Raw genomic sequence first — 26,944 nt, 5'->3', positions numbered from 1 at the left:
TGCAAAAGGGACACAGCACCCAGACCACTTAAATGAGCTAAAGTGGTCTGGGTGACTACAGTGTCTCTTTAATCATGTATAAGGTATGTAAGTACAACATGATTTAAATACCTGTCACTCTGGAGCCAGTGAGGTGTGTTCAGTTACCATTGTAACCAAACAAAAACAAACCACAATTTTGAAGCCAAAATTGAGAGCTCCTCCCAAGGAGGTGTGTTCAGTGTCCACAATAACCACACAAAAAAAAAAACCAGACCACAGGCAGGTATACTAGTAAACATTGAGAGACAACGCAAATCATTGCATATTCATGCCCCAGCTATATAATTATTATTATATTATTTTGGAGTATTACTGTGGGGTATGAATATGCAATGATTTACTTTCTTTAATTTGTATTAGTATATTTGCATGCGGTCTGTTTTTTTGCTCCAAAATTACAGGTATTTATGCATCTTTCCTGTTGAGCCTGTGTACTTTACATAAAAAAACACTTAAAAATAAGCAAAATCGTTTTTTTTACTACAATATTTAGCAGAGATTGGCAGTTAAGTGGCTACATAAAAAGTGTAAAAATACGCTTGAATAAATAGCCTGTGATGTCTACTTTATATAATATATACTTTTGTGTGGAAATTTTATTTTCTGTGATGGCTGATAAGAACTCATAAGACCAAATTCTAAAATCTCCCCATATTGAAATTATATTTTATGACCCGTATTTACCAAAAATATACTAAAATCACAAATAAATTCAGGACAAAAATACATTTATTTTGAATTAGTTTTCTTAACCTGTACTAATTATGCACACAGTATTACGCCAAAACGGTGAAAAAAAATTGGGTTTTTTTTGCATTTTTGTGTATATATTTTTTTTTTATTAAATATATGTGTATGTCACATCAAATTAAAGCCATTCATGACCCTCAAAAACCAGCATATGTGCTTGTGTAGTAAATGAGAAAGATGGAAATTGCGGTTGAACACAAAGAGCAAAAACGCTAAAATTGTTTCGGTCATTAAGAAAAAACAATCAAATAAAGGTTGATCTTTAAGGGATTAAATATAGAAATAAATAAAAACAATATAAAAGTAAATAAATATACCTGCATTTATCACTAAAAAGTGTATTAAATCATTCTTTGTTAGAGAACAGACATTTATAAAATTATTTTCACGATTGTTCCATTTTCCTTTTATTCCTCACAAGATTATATTTATAACTCTATTTCAACCAGACTCCACGAATGGATCCGTGGGAACACTTTACAGTGGACAAAACAGAAGTATGATGTATCTACAATAACTTGCTTTTGGCTGGTTGATCATGATGAAAGTTGCAGTACCGAGCAGTTCCTCTTTGCTGAGTAACATGGCACAGACACACTGCAGCTAAGCATATTTTCAAGCAACAAACCACAGGTAATGGGAACAGTGAGCTAGAATATAAAACTACGAACCGCCACAAATTATTCTCATGCCAACATTCACTAAGGAGGTTGTAGTACAGTCCTGCACTGGTGGAGATCTCTCTTTAGTGATAGGAGAAATTATGTTAAAAACATCACTTATTGTTGATTGTTTCCAGTGTACCAATACTACAAAAAAAATATTTTATTTTATAAATAAAAATCATCAACATTTATCTCATTTGTTTTATGTGATTATCAATTGCTAGTGGAAGAATGGCACCTCTGAAATGAAAAATCTGTTTAAAAAAACAACAAAAAACACAACCATGCCATTAAAATTCAAATATAATAAATTAAGAGCACAGTTCGCTGGCCTAGAGTTTCCGAAGTTTAGCCACAAACATGGGACCCCATGATTTTCCTACATGTGGAAGAACCAAAAGTCCATGAGGTATGTCAGAAGCAAAATAGAACTCATGAGATAATGCAGTTGCCAAGTCACTTAGATCCACTGGCTTAACGTCTCTGCAGGAAGTTAAAATACTGTCAATAACATGACTGTTCTCTGCCCTCGATAGAGTGCATGTTGAATACACCAGAGATCCGCCGGGATGCAGAGCACGTATTGCAGACCTGTGGTAATTAAAGAACACAAGAACAAGAATAAACTAATGTTATTTTTAGGAAGAACTCAGCATGCAAGAAAAGAATTCATGCAGAGGTGAATTATTTCCTCTGCCTAATTCTTAAACATTAGCATTCTAAAACGTAGGCATAGAATTTGACCCTTACCAAGACCTGACCTTACTATGTATGTAAACCCCATCTGTGCTATAATAATAATCTGATGTTCAGCTTTTACAGCACAAACTTTAGCAGTATATATTAAACAATCTGCAGTGTCAGATTTTAAAGCGTATATTTGGTGTTTCTTCTAGTAGTAGGTCAAAAGGTTCATTTTATAGGATCAGTAAATGCAAAAGCAAATCTTCCTTTGGAGAGAGTACATGAAGAATAATGAAATCTAACGAGATGCTGAAGGAAAGCAAACCCTTTTTAAAATTAAAAGAACAAGGATTACTTACTTTCCAAATTAAACACCAATATGTTAATGGAAAAATGTCCTTCGTGCTGAATAACTACAAGAACAATGATAATTTAGACAGAGAAAAATAAATAGAGGCACTTATGTATTGAAATAAAGTTGACAACGTGTTTCAAATGATCTAAATCGAGTTAAAATTAGGTTTGCTATATCACAATGGTAATTAATCAGACAAGTAAATATGATAAAAATAAAATGATCAACGCACTAAGATGTCTGTTCTATTACTTTTAATAGAACATTCCCACCACTATAACAACTTCATCTCAATGAAGTTGGTATAAGGGCAGGAGTGTCTGGGTGCTGTCTAACCTTCAGGGGTAAAATCATTGGAAAATGTGTGTGTGTGTATATATATATATATATATATATATATATATATATATATATATATATATATATATAATGTGTGTGTGTGTGTGTGTGTATGTATGTGCAAAGTGTGTGTGTATATGTATATATATATATATATATATATATATATATATAGATAAGTAATGAAGGGAGCACACTAGGTCTTGAAAATCGTGCAAAATTATTTACTGCATTCAAAAAGAATACAACGCTGTGGTATACAAAAAAATCTTTTGTTTTGTATACCACAGCGTTGTATTCTTTTTGAATGCAGTAAATAATTTTGCACGATTTTCAAGACCTAGTGTGCTCCCTTCATTACTTATCTATATATATAACGCGGGATTGCACCTGGGCCCATAATACTCTAAAACTATATGAACGGAGGAGTGCCTGGCTTTGGTATTTTGTCTATATATATATATATATATATATATACACATATATACATATATGTGAACAGGTGTATGTGTGTATATGGGTCTATGTATGTGAAGGCACATGTATTGGTGTTTGTGTGTGAATGTATGTACATATATTTGAACATTTGTTGTATTTATATGTAAATTGTGTGTGTGTGTGTGTGTGTATGTATACAGTGTCTCTTTAAATATCATTCTACGTATTTATTTTTATAATAGAGAGAGAGAGAGAACTCGTCCGACATCGAAGCATACAAATATGTGTGTCTTATTTCAGTAACAGCTAACAGTATTATGACATGCACAGTTAAAATGCCACGTAGAATTTTGAAAATAAAAAAATCTCTTAATTTCTCACACTTTTCTTCTATTCACTTTATTTCATATATTTCAGATTTTATTCATATTATTTCATATATAAATATTTGATGTGAAATGAAAGCCCTAAACAAAATGATACATAATAAGTGTGGGTGCATTTAATATGAAAGAGGTCAATTCTGGTTGAACAGACATATAAAGTGATGGGAAAAAGAAAGCACACCCTCTTTGATGGTTATGGTTTTACATATCAGGACATCCTTGGATGAACAACATATATTACACATTATCAATGAATAAATAATAAATGAAGAAGCCATGTGTGAAAAACTAAGAACACATTATGATTCAATAGCTTGTAGAACCACCTTTAGCAGTAATCATTTTCTGTAAGACTTTATCAGTCTCTCACATCGTTGTGGATTAATTTTGGCCCACTCGTCTTTACAACGTTGCTTCAGTTCAATGAGGTTTCTGGCATTTGTTTATGCACAGCTCTCTAAAAGTCCCGTCACAGCATTTCAATCAAGTTGATGTGTGGACTTTGACTAAGCCATTACAACACCAACACCTAGGCCCTAGTTTCTTTTTCAACCAGCCTGTTATAGATGTGCTTGGGATCAACGTCCTGTTGCATGACCCAAGTTCGGCCCAGCTTTAGCTGTCAGACAGATGGCTTCACATTTGACTACAGAAAACTTTGCTATACAAAAGGAGTTGCTCAACTCAATGACTGTAAAGTTCCCAGGTCTTGTGGCTCTAAAACAAGCTCAAATCATCACCCTTCCACCACTGTGCTTGACAGTTAGTTAGATATGCTGTGTTTGCTTCTCACCAAATGACACTATGCATCATAGCCAAGTATCTTTATTTTGGTCTCGTCTGTCCAAAGCACATTGTTCCAGAAATCTTGTGGTTTCTTCAGATGCAACTATGCAAACCTAAGTAATGCTGTCATGTTGGTATTAGAGAGAAGGGACTTTCTCCTGGCAACCCTTCCAAACAAACCATACTTGTTCAGCCTTTTTCTAAATGTACTATCATAAACTTTAACATTTAAAGGGACACTATAGTCACCTGAACAACTTTAGCTTAATGAAGCAGTTTTGGTGTATAGAACATGCCCCTGCAGCCTCACTGCTCAATCCTCTGCCATTTAGGAGTTAAATCTCTTTGTTTATGAACCCTAGTCACACCTCCCTGCATGTGACTTGCACAGCCTTCCATAAACACTTCCTGTAAAGAGAGCCCTATTTAGGCTTTCTTTATTGCAAGTTCTGTTTAATTAAGATTTTCTTATCCCCTGCTATGGTAATAGCTTGCTAGACCCTGCAAGAGCCTCCTGTATGTGATTAAAGTTCAATTTAGAGATTGAGATACAGTTATTTAAGGTAAATTACATCTGTTTGAAAGTGAAACCAGTTTTTTTTTATGCTTTCATGCAGGCTCTGTCAATCATAGCCAGGGGGGGTGTGGCTAGGGCTGCATAAACAGAAACAAAGTGATTTAACCCCTTCAGGACGGAGTCAATAGTACACGTTCTGATCAAAACAAAACGTAAACAAAAACTGGAATTTGCGCTATATGTCTGTTCACCCGTAGTTCCCCTCTTTCATATTAAATGCACTCACACTTATTATATATCATTTTGTTCAGGAGAAACAGGGCTTTCATTTCATATAAAATATTTGTATATGAAACAATTTATTATGAATAAAATTAAAAAAACTGAGATTTTTTTTTTTTTTTAATTTGTAGTTCCGCCTCACATTTTAGCTGTAAATGTCATAATACTGTTAGGTTTTACTGCAACAAAATGCACATATTTGTAATCAGCGATGTCTCACGAGTACAACAGTACCCCCCATTAACAGGTTTTATGGTGTTTTGGAAAGTTACAGGGTCAAATATAGAACGTTCCATTTTCAAATTGAAATTTGCCAGATTAGTAATGTTACCTTTGAGACGGTGTGGTAGCCCAGGAATGAGAATTACCCCCATAATGGCATACCATTTGAAAAAGTAGACAACCCAAGGTATTGAACGTGGGGTATGTTTAGTTTTTTTTAGTAGCCACTTAGTCACAAACACTGGCCAAAGTTAGCGTTCTTATTTGTTTTTGTGTGAAAAAAGCAAAAAACTAATATTTGGCCAGTGTTTGTGACTAAGTGGCTACTAAAAATGACTGGACATACCCCATTTGCAATACCTTGGGTTGTCTACTTTTGCAAATGGTATGCCATCATGGGGGTAATTCTTATTCCTGGGCTACCATACGGTCTCAAAGGCAACATAACTAATCTGGCAAATTTCAATGTCAAAAAAATTAAATGCAAGCCTTATATGTGACTCTCTAACTTTCCAAAACACCATAAAACCTGTACATGGGGGGTACTGTTATTCTCGGGAGATTTCACTAAACACAAATATTAGTGTTTTAAAACAGTAAAACATATTACAACAATAATATAGTCCATAAAAGTGCAGTTTGTTTGTAAAAAATGCAAAAAACGTCACTTTTACTTAAAATATCATCGTTGTAATACAATTTACCAGTTTTAAACACTAATATTTGAGTTCAGCGAAGTCTCCCGAGTAAAACAGTACCCCCTATATACAGGTTTTATGGTGTCTTGGAGAGTTACAGGGTCAAATATAGTGCTTGCGAATTAAATTCTCTGCACTTTCTCCCTGTGTTGTCAGGCATGTCAATCAAATTTTAATTAATCAAATGACATAATTATGTTAAAAAATTACTTTAATATACACGTAGAATTTTAATATATATGCATTTATAGGTATATAAATTCTACGTGTATACTAATGTAATCTTTTATGTAATTATATGTATTTATCTCTATATATATATTGCGGTTATTTGTATTTTATATATAGATAGATATATATAGAATGTCATTCTAAGTGTATTCTGTTTCCAATATATATATTAATAACAAAATACAGTTAGAATGAAATTACATATGAATATATAATTTATTTTATATTTTGTTTCAATATTTTATTTTTTTATTTAATTATTTTATTTATTTATTATTGTAATTATACGTATATATATATAATATATATATGTAGATCTATTATATATATAATATATATACATATTATATATATGTAACGTCATTCTAAGTGTATTTTAATACTAATATATATACTAATATTAATATTAAAATACATTACGTATGACGTTACATATATATAATATGTATATATATATTATATATATATAATATATATACATATTATATATATATAAAAAGGCATTTAATTTATTTTATAACATTTTAATATTTTTTTTTTACACTACCTACCAGCAGGGGGACTGTCTAATATTTTAGACAGTCCCCCTGCTGGCAGATCCATAGCCAGCTATAGGGGGCCATGTGATCGCTCTTTGAGAGCGATCACATGGCCCCCGGGGGCCTCATTTGCCGGAGGGGGCTGCCTGGGCTCTCAGGCAGCCCCCCAGAAGAGGATCGCGGCGGAGGTGAGTACCTCCTAGCTCCTGGGGCTGCAAGCCGTTACGGCGTTCTATGCCGCAATTATTTAAGGTAAATTACATCTGTTTGAAAGTGAAACCAGTTTGTTTTTTCATGCAGGCTCTGTCAATCATAAACATAAACAAAGTGATTTTACTCCTAAATGACAGTGAATTAAGCAGTGAAATTGCAGGGGAATGATCTATACACTAAAACTGCTTTATTTAGCTAAAGTAAATTAGGTGACTATAGTGTTCCTTTAACATGATAACTGAGGTCTGTAGAGACTGAGATGTATTTTTGCTACTTCTTACAGCATCCTACAGTTTGACTTTGGGGTGAATTTGCCAGGATGTCCACTCCTGGGAAGATTGGTAACCATCTTGAACGTTTTCAACTTTAGTAAAAAATCTTTAATTAAAAAAAATTGTTTCCTTTTTCTTTAACAGATACCGACATAAATCTACATACATTATTACTCCACATACTTTTTTTTTTCTCAAAAGTTTTCCACTTTTGAAAAACCTCTCTCACTGTAGAATGATGGAATTAAATAGTTTGAAAGACATTATAACCCTAACCAGTTTGATGGGAAGCAACAATTTCTTCTCTAAGATCATTGCTGATATCTTTTTTCCTTTTTGGGATTGTTTTAACACACACCTGAATGTCCCTGACCAGAAAAACAGCTAAAACTTCGGCTTTTATAGAGGTGGTCACACTTGTTGATGATCAATTAATCAAGGACTTGTTATTAGCTGCACCTGTCTACTACTTAGCCTCTTAATTCCTATGGAAGCAGTAAGGGTGTATTTAGTTTTTCACACATGGCTTCTCCACTTTTTGTTAAATAAATCATGACACTGTGTAATATTTCTAGTGCTGTTTTTTTCATCCGAGGTTGTATTTACCTAATTTTAAAACTTGCTAAGGAACAGATGATTGTTATGTCCTGATATGTAGAAACCACAGAATTCAAAGAGGGTGTACTTTATTTTTTCCAAGTCTGCAGTTAAAATTCTAGGTTTGGTTTTGGTTCATAATTCAGACCAAGGGGTTAAGTATTGCAAAAAAAAAAAAGAAAAAAAAAATATTACTCTTTTCATAAACGTAATAGAATTTTCTGTAAAATTTTCGGTCCATTGTCTAATTCCCAAAGGGAAACCTGAAGCTACCCATTTCTTGTTCTTGGGAGCTATTGTTTATTGACTTAACTTGCTATGCATTATACTTTGTACGTTGCAATATTCATGGAGACTTACATTAAAAATTATCTACACTGGAGGAAATCATTATTTAGGATCATGTTGTACTGAGACTGGCACTTATTGAGCATTTAGAGTATAATTTATTAACTAAAACAAAAATTGATGAGAATGGATATGGGAATTTATATTACGGGTAAAAACAACTGAAGAAAAAAAATGGGTTCTCAGAATGTTTTGACTATTTTAGTCAAAAATATCCATTTCAATCACAAATCTCCACAATTCCTAGTTCAGCTAAACCAGTAATAATTCACTAATATAATTGTTACACATTTTGTCAGCTCCATAAGGTTCAATGGAACCACAAAACTACAGAACATGTATAGAAGATAAAGAAGACTGCTAGCACTGGATATAACGAACTGTGGAAAGAGACCCTCCAGTCATACATCTTTCATTTCTTCTCACACATGTTTTCCTATATCCTGCATTTTCTATGAACCACCCAGTACATTCTGCTTGAGGACCATACAATACAGCAGTTCTGGTACTATTATTAAGCCGGATCTGCAGTAATTGCATTGAGACTTAAAAACAATAAGAAACTTGACATGACTGGGATTCAGCTGAACCACCATGCTCGTGGTGAGAAAGAAATTAAAATTCTGGAGGAAGAGGTTCATTTATTTGAAGAGAGTATTTTCTGAGCATTGATTTCTTAAAGAAACATAACGTTCTTTAATGCAATTAAACAAAATATTACGTAGACAGCATTTATAGATTAGATTGCAAAGAAGAAAAGTGCATTCTCTTTTTTAGTAGAATGACATGAAAATAAAAATAGTAACTGTACTCTTGGGAGAGCTATAACCAAAAGGTACTCACAATGCTAAATGTGGGTTAAAAAAGGGTACCCCCAAAATCTCAATCAGATATGGACATATGAAAGTCATTATAGTTTGGCGATCTCCACAAATTACAGAGTGCAGAATTTGAATTTTTTAAATATGAAGGGCCCATATGTATTTTACACACAGATATGCTCATTTGTAACAAGTATGTTTTGCAACAAAAATATATTTCAAATTCCTTACTAAACCAGATTGGATAATCGCCAAAAAGTAGGGAGCAGAAAATGAAAATACAGTGGGACCTCGGTTTACAAATTTAATACGTTCTCCGGGACGTTTCTTATTGCGAAAAATTTGTAAACCGAAACGCAGTTTCACATAGGAATGCATTTAAAAAACAATTAATCCGTTCTGGAGGTCAGAAAAAAGTCAAAATGAACTAGCATGGAAACCAACCCACAATGCAGAACAAACAATAAAAGGCATGCAAACGACGAAGCTCAGCTCCCTACCTTTCCACAGCTTGAGAAATGCACCAAAAAGTCCCAAAACAACTGCAAATAATTTCCAGAGTGGCTCCAAAACTCTATGCAAAAGCTGATACAACACCTCCACACTCGACACCACGTGCTACCCACTGGCTCCAGCATGCAGGGGGCAATGCATCCTGGTGAAACTTGCTTTGTATTGAGAAAAAAAATTGTAAACCAAGGCTTTATTTTCAATGGATTTTCATTTGAAAACCGAAAATTATGTTAACCGAGGCGTTTGTAAACCGAGGTCCCACTGTACATTGCTACTGTTCCGCAAAAGAGACAGATGCAACTACACTGAACAAAATTATAAACACAACACTTTCGCCCCCATTTTTCATGAGCTGAACTCAAAGATCTAAGACGTTTTTCTATGTACACAAAAGGCCTATTTCTCTCAAATATTGTTCACAAATCTGTCTAAATCTGTGTTAGTGAGCACTTCTCCTTTGCCGAGATAATCCATCCAGCTCACAGGTGTGGCATATCACGATGCTTATTAGACAGCATGATTATTGCAAAGTTGTGCCTTAGGCTGGCCAGAATAAAAGGCCACTCTAAAATGTGGCCTTTTATTCATACATTATTATTATTATTATTATTAATAATAATTATATAGCACCAACATATTCCGCAGCCAGTCACAATTAGAGAATGGGTATAATTGACACTAAGTAATTGGCATACATAATATTTACAGAGACAAGAGGTGGAGAAGGCACTGATCAAACAAAAGACACACAAGAGGAATAACAGACTGTCAAAAGGGAGAAAGGATTGATGGATAGGATGCCAGTGCCGAAATAAGCTAGTAAAAGTGGTGGGTGGAAGAATTGAGCAGTAGAAGACGCCCTAATGTTCAGCTATTCATACAGAGTGAAGTTAAATCATACATTTGATCAACACCTATTTTAGTGCATCACTTAAACATATACTATTCCAAATGTATTATCAGGGTATCTCTTTAAAAGGTGAGCTATATGATTTATATGGTTTGTTTATTTGTTTGTTTGTTGTCCAACTCATTGATTAAATAAAAGCATCACCGTTGTTTAAACTAATATACAGATGAATAATGTGACCAGTCCCTATTAAGCATAAATAGGTATAAGCAATTATAGCAGTTTGCATTATTACTAATCTATGTTCAAGGGTTGTGTTCTCTTAATCACCATTCTTTTTTATATCAAATATTGAATCAAGTTTTTTTTTTTTTGTGTTGCTTTATTGTATATAATTTGTTATTATGCCCCAACTTAGGTACATACTAATGCCCTAAACTTAGGCACCTTGAACTTTGATCACGAATTTCCAGACTCCATTATTTTCTCCTTTTTTTTTTTATTTTCATTTGATGATCAGTATAAAAATGGTTGTCGGTATGATAACATGACATTCCATTGGAAAAATCAATCTTGTATTTTTAATAACATAATGTAGCCTACAACATTATATAATGAGAAAAAATAACTAAGTATTGTGAATGTGTTATATTTAATAAGAAAAACAATTCAAAGTGATGAGGAATAAATGGATCGTAAGAAGATACCCCAAAGCCTAAAAAAAGTCAAGAGCATTATGTTTCAAAACATGCTGTGAATACTTTAACACCTTCAAGCCATATGGTTTGCTTGAACCGTCAGGATAAAAAAAAAAAAAAAGTAGCAATGTTTAACCACTTGAAGAGGTTAAACAGCAAACAGGAAAGTTAATTGTTGATCAACACATTTTATGATCAACCCAAAAACTGATGAATTTTAACAATTCTAAAATCCGCCTAGTTTTCCAGCTTACTTTTTAAGGTTGAATATGTACTGTACAATTCTCTTATGAATTGCCCACGATTCCTTGTTTGGGAAATACAGTCTTGAATCTTTGTTCTCAAACATTGCATAATGTCATATATTACATTATACAGGTATTTTTTTTTCTTTGTCATAACCCAACTAATGTGACTCTGGGCTTACAGTCTAACTAATAACAAGGGGAAACAAATGTCAGAATGTTAAGAAGGAAGGAGACTGGGGAAAGCAGGTGTATATCACATGTCATCCATCTGCAAATATGATATTAATTTTATTACAAGACACGGAGGCTCGTATTTGCATATCCCTTTCTTTACTGTCCACAATAGCAGCAAAGAACAGAATTGAAAAGAAAAGGTAGTACATGTCTCACACACAGGCCACGCCCCCTTATGTCCAGTATAATACCCTAGTCCGCCTTCCCATTTCCCTCTTTCTTTGCTGCTACCACGTCAGATAAGTACCTTTTTATTATACTCTGATAATACTTAATTTTCTCATTACTATACGTTTATAATTTTATTAATCCTTTCCTTACATCCTGCTTTATGTATTTTATGTGACTGAATATTAGTTCTTCGTTGTACTCCCAGGTTCCCAGACCGTGTGGGGTGCCCTCATACCCACTAGGGGCACCCCCACCTTTATTCCTTGTGAGAAATCCTGACCTCCTTCTCTCACTAGACTTTATACCCGTTTTCTGGTCTCTGTTCAGCGCTTTAGTGCCATTTTCTCCCTGGGTACTTCTGTCTCCGTGTCCCCTTGGTGAACCCTTCGTTCTTGCGTTTCCTCGCACGAACACCGGGGTCTTCTATACACCTTCCCCATTAGTAATTCGGTTGTTTGCGACCGTTAGTTCGGTTCGTTTGACGAACATTGGTTTCTCACGAACGGCCGCATTCACTCATTACCGCATAGTCCGTTCAGCAGTTTTGTCCGTTCGGCTGTTTTCCCTCATTTTAGATGAATTTTTCATTAAAATTTTTTAGACGAACGACTGTTCACCTTTTTATTCACTTTACTTAAACCCTTCTATCTATTCACTGCATTAATTCGTTTTTTATTTTTCCGCTCTTTTCTGGTCAGCTCAGTGACCCTCCTGTTTCTCCTCCCCCCCTTTTGGGACCTGCCTTCCTCATACCAACGGTCTGGGCCCTGGTGAGAGTCTCTGTCTTCTGTCTGTCAGCATTTTTTAAATACCTTTCTCCTATCTGGTTTTGAATATTGCAACTCTACTATTACTTTAACAGTCAGTTTGGGTGAATTACTCTCACTGACTTTATCCCTAGCATTGTTATTACTATGCCTAAACCCAATATGCCTGTCTCTCCCGCCCATACGGATGGGGACAACACCACCCCATTAGGGGAGACCTCGGCCACCATGTCAAACCCGCTCTCTTCGGGCGATAACCCCCATATTTCAGAGGGACCCCAATTCACGGCGCTTCAGCGCTCTATGTCCGACGCTATTATGGCAGCAATGGGATCTATGTCATCAGCCCTCTCTCAGTCCATTGCCCAAGCCCTTTTGGCACGGCCTATGGACGCAGATCCCATTGATTTAGGCGCAACCCTCACGCGCCCTATGGGACAGCCTGGTGACCAGGCACATAGAAAGCCTACACACAAAGCCAAACATATTTCTCTCCCTGCCTTCAGAAACACCAAGACTGGCGCACCATTGGTCGCCCCTGAAAGCGTGACCCAAGCACGAAACGAGCCTTTCTGCGCCTGGCAGAACGGGCGTGGCTTTGGAAATGTGCAAGAGCACAAATTGAGAGCAACTCCGACTCGGAAATCGGGTCAGAGGAGGAGGCCAAGATCGAGTCAGAGACCGACTCAGATACAGAGAGACCTGAGTGGGGCACAGACCTCTTTTCCTCCGCACAAGCGGAGACGCATGGAGGTGAAATAGGGACGGCAAACCCCGCGGCCGCGGGGTCCGCCCTAGTGGATCCGCTGGGAGAGCCATTATTTGACCCGGACGAGCTTCACCACCCAAGGTCCGCGGAATGGCTCCCAGCGGACCACGTTGCAGGCTACCAAGAAGCCTGGGTACGGCGCCCACTCAGTAAGGCTGCAAGAAACAAGCCTAGGGCAGAATGCCCCAGACCAATAGTCCCCAATAAAGTGTGTGACACCCCAGAAGTGGACCCAAAAATTACCCAGTACCTAACCAAACTGGACTGGAACCCACGCAAGGGTTTAGACTCAGCCCTGCGTGCCTGCCAAGACAAGCACTTAGACATATTTGGCCCCTTGGCCAAACTGTTTGACCTGGCGGAAGACGCCAAAGCGGAACACCGCATGGTTGACCCCGATGACCTTCGTGGTTGGGTCCAAAGAGCAATATGCATTGCCGGGAGTGTGAATACCTCCCTATCAATTGAACGGCGTAAAGCCATACTTTTTAAAATTTACCCCAAATTAGCTAACTTGGCCCTCACGGAACCTGGCAAAGATGCCCAGGGCCTTCTGTTTGGAGACTCATTTATCAACGATTTGGGGCATTATGTGGGCACGTTCACTGCCCTTGATAAAGCACAAACCTCTATGAGAAAGGTTTTCCAGGGACGGGTCTCTACCAGGGCCGGCAGATCTAGTAGCCGTCTGGCCGGCCGGAATTATTTCCAGTCCCGAAGTGCGGGACGAGGCTCCATTACTCAATGCCCCACCTATCACGACACAAGGGGCTGATCTCCATTCTTCCCGTCCCGCGGCCGGCAATGGCGCTCAAGAGGTTTCCGTGGATACACCGGCTCAAGACGACCTTACGGTGAGTCTTTTCAATTCTCACACTCTGTGCACACATCTATGTTTTTCTCATGTTTGTGTAGGGGGCAGACTCCAACATTTTTTCCCAGCATGGTCGGGCCTGACGTCCGACACCTGGGTGCTCAACACAATACGGGGGTTTTACATAGAGCTAGTGGGGGATCCGGTAAGTATCCCCTCCCCCAGACCACTTTGCCTCTCTCGGCACGATCGCATGTTGATCAACGAGGAACTGCTCGACCTCCTAGACAAGAGGGTGATAGAACAGGCACCCATAGGCAACGCTGGGGTCCTGAGCAATGTATTTCTCGTGAAGAAGAAGGTGGCCTTATGCGCCCGGTTATAAACCTGTGCCCCCTCAACAACTTGGTAAAGTATCGTCATTTCAAGATGGAGGGTATACACCTGAGAGACCTACTCCAGCACGGAGATTTGTTGGCGAAACTAGACCTCAAGGATGCCTACCTTACAGTCCCGGTGGCAGAAACATCTCGGGACCTCTTACGCTTCCATTGGCGCAACAAGACCTGGCGTTTTACCTGCCTCCCCTTTGGCCTCTCATCTGCCCCTTGGTGCTTCACCAAGCTCCTCCGCCCGGCGATGGCCTAGCTACGCAGTTGAGGGATAAGACTTATCGTCTATCTAGACGACATCCTACTCATGGCTCAAGCTCACCAGGTCCTCTTACGACACATCAAACTGGCAATAGATTTCCTTTCCCATCTAGGGTTCATCATCAACTGGAAGAAATCCCGTCTGACCCCTACGACACGGATAGAATTCCTAGGATTTATGGTGGACTCACTTCAAGAATCCTTGAGCCTACCCACGAGCAAGGTTTGTGCGATCCGCAAGGAGCTGCGCAGGGCACTCCTCCAACTGCAACTCACGTTGCGACAATTAGCTCGCTTGATCGGCCTCTTAACATCCTCCATTCAGGCGGTATTTCCTGCCCCTCTACATTACAGAGCCCTACAACGACTCCAGATTGCGCACCTACGGGAAGGCGCGTCCTACGCGGACCTGGTGACTCTGGACAGAGAGACAAAAGACGAAATCCACTGGTGGATTCTCAACCTGTCCGCTTGGAATGGCAAGGCGATCTTCGGCTCCCTCCCGGAGTTCACCATAGAATCAGATGCGAGCCTACAGGGATGGGGCGCTCACTGCGCAGGCGTGTCTATGGGAGGCCGCTGGTCGTAAACCGAAGCCCGGTTACACATCAATGCCTTGGAACTGGCGGGCTCCTTCGCGGTCCGCAGCTTTGCGAAAGATCAGGCACATGGATGTATCCACCTCCGCATGGACAATGTCTCAGCAGTGTGGTACATCAATCACATGGGCGGTACCCATTCGGCGCTCCTAGCCGGATTAGCGAAAGACTTCTGGGAGTTCTGTCTGGAACGGAACCTGATGGTTCAAGCAGAATATTTGCCAGGGTTACACAATGTCCAGGCGGACTGGAGTTCTCGCTATCTCTCGGACGCCAGCGACTGGAAATTGGACGTGGAGGTGTTCTCCACTATATCATCTCTGTGGGGTCCTTTTGCTATAGACCTTTTTGCATCCTGACTCAACGCCCAGCTGAAGAAACCATTTGTGGTTTCTTCAGCAGGAGACCAGACCCATCGGCAGAAGCCGTGGACACCTTTCTTGCAGAACTGGCAAGAAACCCCACTATATGTGTTTCTCGATGATCCCCCGCACCCTCATCCAGACCCGCCGCCAGTGGGCCGAATTAGTCCTCGTCACCCCTTTCTAGGGGACGCAATCATGGTTCCCACAGCTATTGGAGATGGCAGTGGATCTCCCCAGATTGCTGCCAACCTTCCAGGACCTTCTCAGGAACCCGTCAGAGGATTGTCACCCCCTCCTGGTGAATGCCTCTCTCAGCCTACTGGCCTGGCGCATTTCAGGGGACCCTGGGAAATCCGAGGTGTTTCGGACTCTACTCGACGACTCTTGGCGGATGCATGGGCTCCGAGCATATGGGTCAGCCTGCAGAAATTGGGCTAGCTGGTGCATGGCTAGGAACGTGGATCCCGTTTCAGCCCCTGTGACACTCATTCTGGATTTCCTCACATCCCTTTTCGAGGAAGGGTAGGCATATCGAACTATCAATTTATACAGATCGGCTATTTCCTCGACACATCAAGGCTTGGACGGAAACCCAGCCGGTCAACACCCACTAGTGTGCAGAGTCCTAAGGGGCTCCAGACTTTCCCGACCGCCCAGGCCCCGCTACTCCTCCACTTGGGATGTTTCCACTGTTTTGTCCTTCCTCCTCGCCTGGCCTCCGAATCCGGATCTCTCCCTACGCCAATTATCAGCCAAATTACGTTGTCTCCTTTGCCTTATATCTTGCAAGAGAGTATCGGACGTCCGGGCCTTGGACCTCGACGCAAGATCATACACCCCTGACGGGGTAACGTTCACCATCAATAGACGAACCAAAACATCTATTAGATCGGTTTCATACCCGGCTTTCCCATCTACACCAGCACTGTGCCCGGTGGCGTGTTTAAGAGAATATGAGGATCGCACTCGTACTAACCGGGTGGCGACTACACCCCAGCTCTTCCTCTCACTCCGTCCACCTTTTAAACCGGTGGTAAGCACTACCCTATCCTGTTGGTTGAAGTGGCTACTCGGCTCAGCAGGTATCGATACCTCCATCTTCGGGGCTCATTCAGTAAGGAGCGCCTCGGCATCCGCAGTTATCACATCTGGGGCATGCCTGGAGGACCTTATGAGGATGGCTGATTGGTCTGGAGAGTCGACATTCCGAGAATATTACTTTCGCCCGACTACTCACCTGTTTACGGCAGCGGTGGACCAGCTTTAAACTTGCAAATACGAGCCTCCGTGTCTTGTAATAAAATTACAAGACGATGTGGGTGGGAAAATTTGCGGAATAAAATCCTCACATACTTACGCAAGTTGGGTGGGACAATACTCGCCTCCGTGTCTTTATTAAAATCATGACTTTTCGTCATGCAATAGCAAAATCATGTAATTGTGTAATGAAACTTCAAAATGAAAAACATATTATTCAGAAACTCCGGATGCAAGCTGTCAGATTCCTACAAAGTTTCTGCAACTCGGCACTAGCAGATTAGGAAGACGAGATGAACAGAACAAGCTTGAATAAACAATACTGAAACTGACTGCAGGATTCCATGTACATGGGAAATGAAAAATGGTCTCCTCTATTTTCCTGGTTATATCAGCTTAGTCTTATAAAAGATCTGTCATGAAGATGAAACTTTAGCACCTGCAAAAATCCTCATGTGGGGTATGTTCAGGCTGCACGGGTCATTCGTTTTCAGTGGTTCACCAAACTCTCGCTGTCGAGATAAATGTTTTCATCAAACAGCATGGTCATTGATAGACTGAATACCAGCCTGGCATCACTCTTATATCGGCTGTCAATGTGCAATCGCCGTGTGCTTTGTCATCAATCCACTCTGGAATAATGTTTCCCAATCCCAGATACCATACCCTCTTTTTCATTTAAGTGATGCGCAACTTTAAAAATGTTTACTTTATACGAAATAAAAAATGCTAGGAATAATATTGAATCAGGTAAAATGTATCTGCACACCCTACTAAATTCTAAACAGCAATAAATCGAATTAGATTAGATTAATCATCTTCTTGCTAGTCAGACAATATTTCAAATGGCATTTATAGTTCCTAAATGGCATAATGAAGTATACTCTAACTCTAGCTTACGACACAAACAGTAGTTTTAAGAATATTGAAAAGTAATTAAAAGAAGTAGTACATTTAATCACAAACAGAGAAATAGCCCATGATCGTACCATAGATAGACAGCTGCCAAGCAGACCTCCAAATGAATGTACAATCTCAGATGGCATCTACTTGGAAAGAATGGATGTGTATGTTTGCTAAATATGGAGTAAAAGATTCCACGATGATTAATTTGTATAGCTCAAGACATAATAGCAGATTGAGTCATCTACACAAATAGGGAATGCTAAAAGGAAAGGCAACATTTTACCCAATGTTCATTGGTTATAATCTTTTTATGTTTTAGCACTGCTTCTGAATTTATTGAGGGGGAAATACCCCACTCCCGGTAACTAGGGCTATTGAATAAGGCTTAGAAACTGGTCTGTTTTAGATTGGATTTTAATTGTCAATTCATCCGCTTTCTGGTTTCCATAAAACTATTTCAGAATGGTGTGGAACAGTACTTGTATGTCGTAATGAGTGATGGACACTATGCAATTTCGTATATAGGGGAGCTATACTCCTACAAAACTAATTTATGCTCTGGTTCATGTAGACATCATGTGCACATAATCAAGTACCCAGTTTTTTCATGTTGCATTTACCACACTTATCCCGCAATACTGCCGTATATACCAGGAGACCCAACTCAAATCTGCCTGTGTTCTTCATCTGACTTTTAAAGGACCACTCTAGGCACCCAGACCACTTCAGCTTAATGAAGTGGTCTGGGTGCCAGGTCCTTCTAGGGTTAACTAATTGTTTTATAAACATAGCAGTTTCAGAGAAACTGCTATGTTTATCAATTAGTTAAGCCTTCCCCTATTTCCTCTAGTGGCTGTCTCACTGACAGCCGCTAGAGGTGCTTGCGTGATTCTCACTGTGAAAATCACAGTGAGAGCACGCAAGCGTCCATAGGAAAGCATTATGAATGCTTTCCTATGTGACCGGCTGAATGCGCGCGCAGCTCTTGCCGCGCGTGCGCATTCAGCCGACGGGGAGGAGAAGAGGCGGATCGGAGGAGGAAAGCAGGAGGAGAGCTCTCCGCCCAGCGCTGGAAAAAGGTAAGATTTAACCCCTTTCCAGAGCCAGGCGGGAGGGGGTCCCTGAGGGTGGGGGCACCCTCAGGGCACTCTAGTGCCAGGAAAACGAGTATGCTTTCCTGGCACTAGAGTGGTCCTTTAAGAGATGGATACAAAGAGGGGCTAGAAACACCATTTGTGGTCTTGCCATGATATTGCTGCCTTTTGTACAGATTTCATAAGGTATGCTTCCTGTCTTCTATTGGTTAATTACACAAATATTTTTGGTGCCCTATGGCTGGTAGTGAAGACAAGGCACTGTGTGAGAGCAGCAACATAGAAAGAAACAGCCAGAATGATTTATTGCAGGAGCTTTGGACAGGCAATCTGAGAATGAAGAGAGAGAAGGCAGGTACGTTTTATTTAACATAATCTGTTGGGGACTTTTAACCTGTTATAGGAAGCAAACATGTGCTTCCTAAACATGCAGGAGATGTGTATCTTGCAACAAGTGTAACACCCACTGAAACAGGATTGATCCTCTAAGCGGTGGGTATGAGCTTTTAGCATTAAGAGCAGAAGCACTTAAAGGACCACTATAGGCACCCAGACCACTTCAGCTTAATGAAGTGGTCTGGGTGCCAGGTCCATCTAGGATTAACCCTTTCTGCTGTAAACATAGCAGTTTCAGAGAAACTGCTTTGTTTACAAATGGGTTAATCCAGCCTCTAGTGGCTGTCTCATTGACAGCCGCTAGAGGCGCTTCCGCGCTTCTCACTGTGATTTTCACAGTGAGAAGACGCCAGTGGCCATAGGAAAGCATTGAGAATGTTTTTCTATGGACTGGCTGAATGCGCGCGCGGCTCGTGCCGCACATGCTCATTCAGCCGATGACGGGGAAAGGAGGAGGAGGAGAATAACCCCCTACTCCCCATAGAGCCCGGCCGGAAGGGGCCCTGAGGGTGAGGGGGACCCAAGGACCCCATAGAGCCAGGAAAATGAGTATGTTTTCCTAGCACTATAGTGGTCCTTTAATTGTATAACATGAGTCCAATCAGATAGTTAGAAAACTGCAAACCTGTCAGTTTGAATAATTTTTTGGCAAGGAAAGTCAAACAAAAAATTCTTTATCAACTGAGGTACTTGTGTTAGGTCACTGAATATTACACATAAATAGAAACTATGGTAAAATATCAGTATACCAAGTGGCCAGGAATAGTGAAAAGCAGACGTCCAGATAAGTTGCAGCTTTAATTCTGTGCAATATAGCATTAGAAAGGACAGGTGCAATTATTGACTGATCACCTTGTGTTTGCCTTACAAAATAACACAATTATACCATTAGTGCTATTGCCCATCTATTATTTAACAGGAGTCCAGAACAGCCTACGGCACAATAACTACTAGTAGGGTCAAATAATAATCCTTTTTAGAGCTGTTTAGCTTCACCGCTGCAAGGTAATGACCACAAATTATTAAATTATTCAGTCAGTGTTCAGAAGCTAGTGGGATCAGTGAATGCGTAGCCCATGAATGAACACTTGATTAAACTGCTGAATCGTTGGACTTTTAAAACCTTATTCTATTAGCTTGGTCTGCCTAAAATCAAAACATGAATATTAAATATAACTAAATCCTAAATGTGATGTTAATGAAAAGAACATGAATAGGCAGTCCTTTTTTTTTTTTTTTTTTTTTTTACAACAGAAACTTATTTTTTCTTCCACATTTTGCTACATTAAAAGAATACACAGTATTCTCCAATGCACAAACTGATATTTTGTATTCCAGGGAAAGGGTCAGATTTAATGATACCGTAATTTAACCGTTTTCAATGTTAAAAGAAATTTGAAGCAAGTCACTCCATCTAAATGCTAACTTTTAAGACATGCAATTATTTCATGAAGCAACACTGACACCTATTGGCTCAGCCTACTTGGTCTCTTGGTTGGTTTACAGAGAAATGCTCGGTACAAAAGTTGTGAAACATACAAATACATGCTGGAAAACTTTGAGGTTATTCATTTTTAGTGTTTTATACAATTTCTATTTTTTTTATCTCACTAATGTTTTTTTTTTCATAAATTATTAATGGCAGATTAAATCAATCTCTCTAAAACTGAATTGTGATTCAATCTCTCTAAAACTGAATTTCTTATTTTTCCTCCTCATAACACTGATCCTCCTCCTTCACTCTCCCTGCGGGTTGATGGTACCTGCCTCACCCCATCCTTTCAAGCTCGCTGTCTTGGTGTCATCATGGCCTCACCTTTGCGCCTCATGTCCAGGCTGTTGCTAAAAGCTGTCAATTCAAACTTAAAAACATTTCCCGCATACACCCCTTTCTTACGCAAGATGCTGCGCCAAGGAGCTTGTTGGATTACTGTAATTCTCTCCTAATTGGTCTCCCCAGCAGCTGTACTGCCCCCCTACAATTTGTGATGAATGCTGCTGCCAGGCTGATTTTTCTCTCCTGTCGCTCCTCTCACACCTAACCCCCTGTCAATCCTTACACTGGCATCCTGTACCCTACAGGTGTCAATTTAAAATACTAACCCTTACCTCTAACCAACTCTAGCCCCTCTTACATTTCTTCACTGATTCGTAGGTATGTCCCCTCTCGGTCTCTCCGCTCTACTGGTGACCTTCTCCTGTCTGCTGCTCGCACCCTTGCTGCAAATTCACACCTGCAAGACTTCTCACGGGCGGCTCATTTCCTTTGGAATAGCCTGCCAAACCCTATCAGACTCTCCCCTAGTATTCAATCTTTTAAGAAGTCTCTCAAAACCCATCTTTTTAGGAATGCTTACAGCTTCCAAAAGTAACTTCTATCTCTTAATCCTTCCTCTTGCTCTCTCCTAAAGGGCCACACTCGAGTCTCACCTCCAGTTCTGCTACTTTCCTACCACGTCTATTTGCGGTCTACCTCAATACCCTTCCTATTGTGTTTTTATCCCAAACCTCCTTTAGACTATAAGCTCGTTTGAGCAGGGTCCTCAACTACCTATTGTTCCTGTTACACTTTGTTTTTGTCTCATTTGATAAATTCACCTTTTTTTGTAAAGCACTACAGAATAAACTGGCGCTACCGTATTTATTCGAGAATAACGCGCACACGTGTATAATGCGCACCCCTGATTTTCGATTAAAAATCGTTATAAAATTTTATACCGATTTTTAATCTAAAATTAGGGTGCCTGTTATACTCGAATAAATATTCGAGTGGGTGCTCGATAATACCGACCGCCGGGCTCATTACAAGCCCGGCGGTCCTGGGGGGGCGGGCAGCAAGCGTTTACTCACCTCCGTGCAGCTCCTCCAGCTTCCCTGTGTAAATCTCGCGAGACCCGCGGCCAGCTCTGACGACGTCAGAGCGTCAGAGCTGGCCGCGGGTCTAGCGAGATTTACACAGGGAAGCTGCACGGAGGTGAGTAAACGCTTGCTGCCGGCCCCCCCAGGACTGCCGGGCTTGTAATGAGCCCGGCGGTCCTGGGAGGTATATTTATTCGAGTATAACGCGCACCCCTAATTTTAAATTAAAAATCGGTAAAAAAAATTGCGCGTTTTACTCGAATAAATACGGTATATAAATCCCAATAATAATAATAATATTTTTTTTAAAAAGGAACTGATAAATGTTAGATTGTATCTGACAAGGCACACACAATTTGGTCATAAAGATGATTAAATTTCATATATAAACTGTACTAGCATCAATGCTAGTAAACATGTAGGTAGTAATGTTTTGACTCCTTTACCATCTGTCAATCAAGTAGTTGGCATTAGAAGGGTGTGCGGCATAGAGTCTAATGCCGAGATCTGAGTGATGGAGGGAGCAGAAGAACCCCCCCCAAAAGCAGTTTTCTTGCTCCCTGTCACACTACTACCCCCTAGTAGGCTTTTCTCATGCTTACTGGGTGTGTATGGAACGCTCTGATGCTGATGAAGTGGCATTGAAACATGCATGCGGGTGTCAGCACAATGACTGCCCACAAGCTGGGGTGGGGGTGGCAAAGGAGGGTGGGTGTTACAGCACTGCAACACTCTTGAATGGCTGCTCTACAATGAGAGACTGCAGGTAAGTAACCATATAACAACACAAAGCAACGTAATTTCTTTATGATAAATTATATATTTAGTGCTTATCACAATCTGTGAGTTTTGAAATAATTTTTTTAGTAAAAAAGCAAGTGCGCTGGCTTGTGTATTTAGTATATTTTGGCCCTAGCAGCACCCTATAATGTATGCATGTTCAGGTGAGTGCAGCCCTCTTGATTTTATATGTGTAGCCCTCTTGATTTTATATGTGTATATATATATCTTTAAAAAAATGTTCTACAAGTACCACACACAAGAAAACGTGCTGTTCACAAGTCTCTGGGTCTATCTCAGCCTAAATGCCCTCTGGTCCGTAAGCCTATATCTTATCATGGTTCCATTTAAATACACTGTCTCCACTTAGAAAATACCAGAAGAGGAACCAGTAGAGGGCATCAACAGGCCCACACTGAAGGTTGATAGCTTGGCTCTGGTGCTTCCAGGGGACCTTTTTGCTAATTTGTTATGAATGGAGAGCTAACCGCTCTAGCCAATCAGCAACGCCCCTTGCCTGGTGGCACTCTGCACTTCCTGTAACTCAGATGCAGAGAGTACATGACGCTTGGGGGACCTGGATATCAGCGCTGGAGGCAACATTTGTGGTTAAACCGTTTTTAAATGGTTTAACAGATAAGGTAAGAATGCACCTGGGGCCACCTGGCACCATTACAACTTAATTTAGATAAAGTTTTTATGATTACCAGAGTGTCCCTTTAAATAAGTATGATGTTGTAAAAAGAGTGCTCAGACAAACTTAGTTTTTCATATACAAATGCAGACAAGGGGATTATTTACCAACTGAAAGATAAAAGTTGCCTTTTGTGAATATACATACCTTTGGTCAGGAGAGCATCAAACTTATCATTATCGGGTATCTCTCCTTTGTATATTAAAATGTCACTTTCAAAAATTTGATATTGAAAAAAAAAAAAAAAGCTAACACGTGTCGTTCCATAATTCACGGACTATAATGTCTAAATCACATTATTTCAAAAACTGTTCAAAGCAATGAAAATCCTTCACCTGTCCTTCTTAGCACTGCTAAACTTATTGGTATCTAATTCTAGAAAAATTATGAATGGCAATTTCTTGTGACCTTGTTGGTCAAATAACCTCATTACATAGTATAGCTGTCGAAAAGATGAAAGGCAAAATGGTTACTGCATGATGTGGCCTGAGTCTAAAAATATTAATTGAATTCACAGCTATTATGTTAAATTTAACTATGACGTAAATACTCTAAATCAGACAAATCAGAATCTACAAGTTTTCCAAAACAGAACCATTGCACAGTTATTAAAATGATAAAATACTGTAGATTTGTTCTCCGATATATAAGAATATATATATATATAATTATATATATATATATATATATATAGGTACTTAATTACAGCTCCTCTTTCTTTTTCTCGGGTATGTAAAGCAATATTATAATAAATATACCCCGGCATTTTACAAGGTAATCTGTGAAATACTAAGAAAACAAGTTGGCAGTAAATATAATATGCAAAAATACATGGACTGAACATGCCACCTGCACAGCAGACGGACAAAAAAAAAATCTAAAAAAATAACATCTGTATTATCTTTAAAAGCTGCTTAATATTTTAGAGTATAGATAACTTGAATTATCAGTCATTGATGCACAGAAGATACACAGATAGCCACATCTTAATTCTCAGAAGCTTAAGGTTAGGAATGGTAACAATGATGTATGCTTTCGTTTACCTCCAGCTTCTGAGATTTGATTTTTCATGTCAAATACAGAGCGAGAGAATTATAAAGGAGGGCTGGGATTGTGATTGATTTCTCCTTAAGAAAGGGATGACATGATGCATTGCTTCAATAAGACACTCAAATATTTCTGTGATAAATCAGAATGTTCTTCGACACTGTAGGTTCCTTCTTTGGCTGGTCCTGTGTTTCAAAGGAACTTTTTCCCCCCCTTAGTGATACAGTTTTAAGGGTCTAACTAATTTTAGTCAACAGGATACTAATCTAGATTTTCTTTAAAACAATGCAGAGTGAGGACTGAATGTGACAGTGTTAATGCGTTCTCTAAAATCCAATAGAATGCAAACATTTTGTAGTCCATTCACTCAAGTGCAATAATTGATTTTCTTAAGCAGTAAATGGCAAAATCAGTAGAAAAGACATTTTACTGCATCCATTAATGACTTTTATACATGTCTAAATTGAGATACTTTTTTTTAAAACCAATCTTCTCAATAGTGATGGAATAACAATTGGCAGCTAACATTCCCCATTGACTTCTCATCTGCTTTAGGCTAGAGAAAATGATGTACAGATTTCCTGATATATGATACATATACATAAAACACTATATTTCTATAACTATTTTTGTATTTTAAGAAGTAAAATATATTAGCATTCTTTATAACCCATGTTTATCGCTTTGAACTTACTGGGCGGCAAGGAACATATTGTCTGCAAACCCCAAAATAAAATATGTTGAACTGATTATTGGTCAAGTGATTTCTTCTAAAGAACTGACAGCTACTAAGTTTTTTTTTTTATTATTGTTTTAAAGATAACAATGAATGGACCTAAGAATAGCCATTCTTTAACACTGCCCCCTACTGGAACTGTGGAGATTGCCCTACAAAAAAAACACGGTTCTCTCAATTAATGTAATTACACTCCCTCAAAAAAAACAAAAAACTCATGGAGGGGCTCAAATATTACTTCTTCAAAGCAGAATACTTTTATTTATATAACTTGTCAATAAAAGCTTTATTCTCTGATCCATCCTTGCCTTTAAAGCGTTACATTGCACAGCAATAGTCGATGTTCTAAAGCAGCATTTCCCAATTAGTGGTCCGCGGAACCCAAAATTGGGGTTCCCCGGCGATTTGCCCATCAGGTGGCCCAAGCATTTAGGGTCACCCGATGGGTATCGCTAAACAGGGGTCCGGTCAGGTGCTGCGGTCATCTAAAATCTTGACCGGCCCCCTGTACTTTTGGATGTCATTGCAAATTTTCTATAACTGGTTATATGGTCCTGTAAGGAATCATCCCTTGTACAAATATCCAAGGGAAGAAAATAGCCTGTGTCTTTGTACACGTACGCAGTACCCTTGCAATCTCACCACAGGATAAGATGCTCCGATTCACTCTGTTGCGTTCAATCAAAACAGAGCAGTGTAAGCGATCTCAGTGCTGACAGAGGCTAGACCATTTACTCTCTATTAGGCAATCAAAACAATAGTGGGCTGGTGCATGGTCCTGAGCTGCAATCTGCCCAGATAAGGCTGCTACAGCTCCTCTGACAAAATATCAGTGATGACAGGATGGGCAGTAAAAGCAGGAGGAAAAACAAGGCTTTAAAGATTCTATACCCAGCGAAACAACAGCTGGTTTCTTTATGGTCATTGACCATATCTAAAGTAGAACTCAGTCAGTCTATAACAAGTTGTCAGTTACAGCAACAACTCCAGATTCTCTAGAAGTAGCAGCAAAGAATAAATGTGTAATAAATAACTGGAAGATTGATGTAAGGGGAAAAGACACAACTGCACCTTTATATAAACGCATATTTAATTACATGATGGGGGGGAAAAATCAATAAACCAATGTAAATCAATATATTGATAAAAGCTCCTTTTCAGTTTTTGTTTTACCACTGCACGTACCTGAGTAACTCTGTCTGTATTGCTGGAAGCATCTTTCTTTGAGATATCCTTGTCGCGGCTTGCTCAATGTCTGAAGAAAAGAGCCAGCTTCTGTCATTAGAACAAGGGGCGTCTACTAACACCT

The 26,944-nt window shown here is 39.3% G+C and overlaps 1 protein-coding gene across 2 annotated transcripts in view; it reads right to left on the bottom strand.

Moving 5' to 3' along the window:
• Positions 1-1,721: 1,721 nt before the first annotated feature.
• Positions 1,722-26,944, bottom strand: part of NSUN3 (NOP2/Sun RNA methyltransferase 3) — a 40,284-nt gene continuing 15,061 nt past the window's right edge. For both annotated transcript variants that reach the window (XM_063448748.1, XM_063448758.1), the window contains 2 exons: positions 26,821-26,942; positions 1,722-2,048 (listed from right to left, as the gene is read on the bottom strand). In XM_063448748.1, the coding sequence (XP_063304818.1) occupies positions 1,790-2,048; positions 26,821-26,942 (381 nt within the window). In that variant the 3' untranslated portion in view covers positions 1,722-1,789. The remainder of the gene's footprint in view (positions 2,049-26,820; positions 26,943-26,944) is intronic.

The sequence above is a fragment of the Pelobates fuscus genome, chromosome 1 (assembly GCF_036172605.1).
Source record: "Pelobates fuscus isolate aPelFus1 chromosome 1, aPelFus1.pri, whole genome shotgun sequence".
NCBI classification, from domain to species: Eukaryota; Metazoa; Chordata; class Amphibia; order Anura; family Pelobatidae; genus Pelobates; species Pelobates fuscus.
This window is presented reverse-complemented; position numbering and strand designations above follow the sequence as displayed.